The 1939-nt window shown below is 43.3% G+C and overlaps 1 protein-coding gene across 1 annotated transcript; it reads right to left on the bottom strand.

Moving 5' to 3' along the window:
- Positions 1-222: 222 nt before the first annotated feature.
- On the bottom strand, positions 223-1183 carry LOC127925209 (ladderlectin-like). Its single transcript, XM_052510093.1, has one exon. It carries the CDS (start codon positions 1150-1152, stop codon positions 592-594), a length of 561 nt encoding a protein of 186 aa, XP_052366053.1. The 5' UTR covers positions 1153-1183; the 3' UTR covers positions 223-591.
- Positions 1184-1939: the final 756 nt, after the last annotated feature.

Below are 1939 nucleotides of genomic sequence, written 5' to 3'. Positions count from 1 at the left end.
CTGGAATTTCCTGCATCTAAACCATTCAGAAACTAATGGTCTGTTAGGAAGAGAGTTAATCATTATTAACAGCATGATAAGGTTTTATCATGTCTCAATTATTTTTAGTGATGCAGGTTCATGTTATTGAGAGATTGTCTTTGTCTCGTTTATAATATCTTACCATTGACTAACTGATGTGCCATGACAACTAGTTAAGCAATAGGAAATGAAGAAAAACTATTCAGTCATGTATCTTTAATTTCAAAAGCAGGATTAGCAACATCACACAGTTTCATCACAAGTTTAGGTAATGGTGAGCTGCAGTGAGTGACAGATCTTGGTTTTTAGTATTGAAGTGTAGACTGTTGACCCCTGGAGGTGAGAGGTGAAGTAGACTGTTGACCCCTGGAGGTGAGAGGTGAAGTAGACTGTTGACCCCTGGAGGTGAGAGGTGAAGTAGACTGTTGACCCCTGGAGGTGAGAGGTGAAGTAGACTGTTGACCCCTGGAGGTGAGAGGTGAAGTAGACTGTTGACCCCTGGAGGTGAGAGGTGAAGTAGACAGTTGACCCCTGGAGGTGAGAGTTGAAGTGGCTGGGTCATTTCCTAGCCTACATTCTTCTGGAACAGAGAGATGTAAACTTCCACTCACAGGGCACGTCGAACCAGAGCTTCTCACTTGCAGCGTTCATCTGCAGACAGTCCTCTCCTTCTCCAGCGTTATTGGGCTCACCAGTGTTCCAGTTAGTGTAGTCAAATCTGGACCCATCTGACCACATCCATAAGCCCTCCTTGACTGCATCAAAACCTCCAATCCAGGTATCAGGTAAGTGGCCATTGGTATTCTTTGTTAGTGCTTGCATGAACTGGTACTCTAAAAGGTTATTCACGGATGCTAGGTTTCCACCAAGTGCCAAACAGTTTTGCTCAGAATCTGACCATGACTGCGGAATGCTGACAAACCTGAAACAGCGTGATCCATATGGGTGCCAGTCTGAGGGACATGACATTTCCTTTGTCCCCTGCTGTACTGCTGCTACCTGAGCCCCGACAGGAGGAGTCTGTTCCACCTCAGTCTTCAGTAAGGGTTCTAAACCAAGCAGCTGGGTCAGGTTTGCGTCGCCCAGTGCAATGGCAGCACTCAGAAGCAGAAGGACGGCCAACTTCTCCATGGTAATCTTTTCCTGTCAGAGAAGGAATCACAAGTCTGTAGGTTCTGTTCAGCTTGAGAAAGAGGAACATTTTTATACATGCAGCTCACCAAGCCACAAGGACGAAGCACAAAAAACATGTTGACACTGATTCCAATGTACCAAAAAACATGTTGACACTGATTCTATATCATGTTGGCAAATGTATCCTAATCCTTTTGGCAAATATACACTGAGTGTACAAAACATTAAGGTCACCTGCTCTTTCCATGACCTAGACTGACCAGGTGAATCCACTTTAATCAGTGTAGATAAAGGGGAGGAGACAGGTTAAAAAAATATGTGGGAACCTTGAGACAACTGAGAGATGGATTGTGTGTGTGCCATTCAGAGTGTGAAGACAATAGATTTAAGTGCCTTTAAACGGGGTATGATAGTAGGTGCCAGATGCACCTGTTTATGTCAAGAACTGCAACGCTGCTGGGTTTTCACACTCAACAGTTTCCAGTGTGTACAAAACAATAACAACACCTTCCTAATATTGAGTTGCAGCTCCCCCCACCAAATACGAAGAATCAACATGATTCCAGGCAATAACAAAATCCCATAATTAAAATTGCTCAAATATACAAGCATTTCACACCATTTTAAAGATAAACTTCTTGTTAATCCAACCAGTGTCCAATTTCAGATAGGCTTTACAGCAAAAGCACGACAAATGATTATGTTCGGTCACCGTCAAGTCACAGAAAAACACAGCCATTTTTCCAGCCAAAGAGAGGAGTCACAAAATTCAGAAATAGTGAGA

Source organism: Oncorhynchus keta, unplaced genomic scaffold (genome assembly GCF_023373465.1).
Source record: "Oncorhynchus keta strain PuntledgeMale-10-30-2019 unplaced genomic scaffold, Oket_V2 Un_contig_5308_pilon_pilon, whole genome shotgun sequence".
In the NCBI taxonomy this organism is placed as follows: Eukaryota; Metazoa; Chordata; class Actinopteri; order Salmoniformes; family Salmonidae; genus Oncorhynchus; species Oncorhynchus keta.
The sequence above is the reverse complement of the archived record's forward strand: the minus strand, read 5'-3'. Positions and strand labels throughout refer to the sequence as shown.

Excerpts from the sequence above, each read along its gene's own strand:
- LOC127925209 (XM_052510093.1), bottom strand. The coding sequence starts at position 1,152 with ATGGAGAAGTTGGCCGTCCTTCTGCTTCTGAGTGCTGCCATTGCACTG.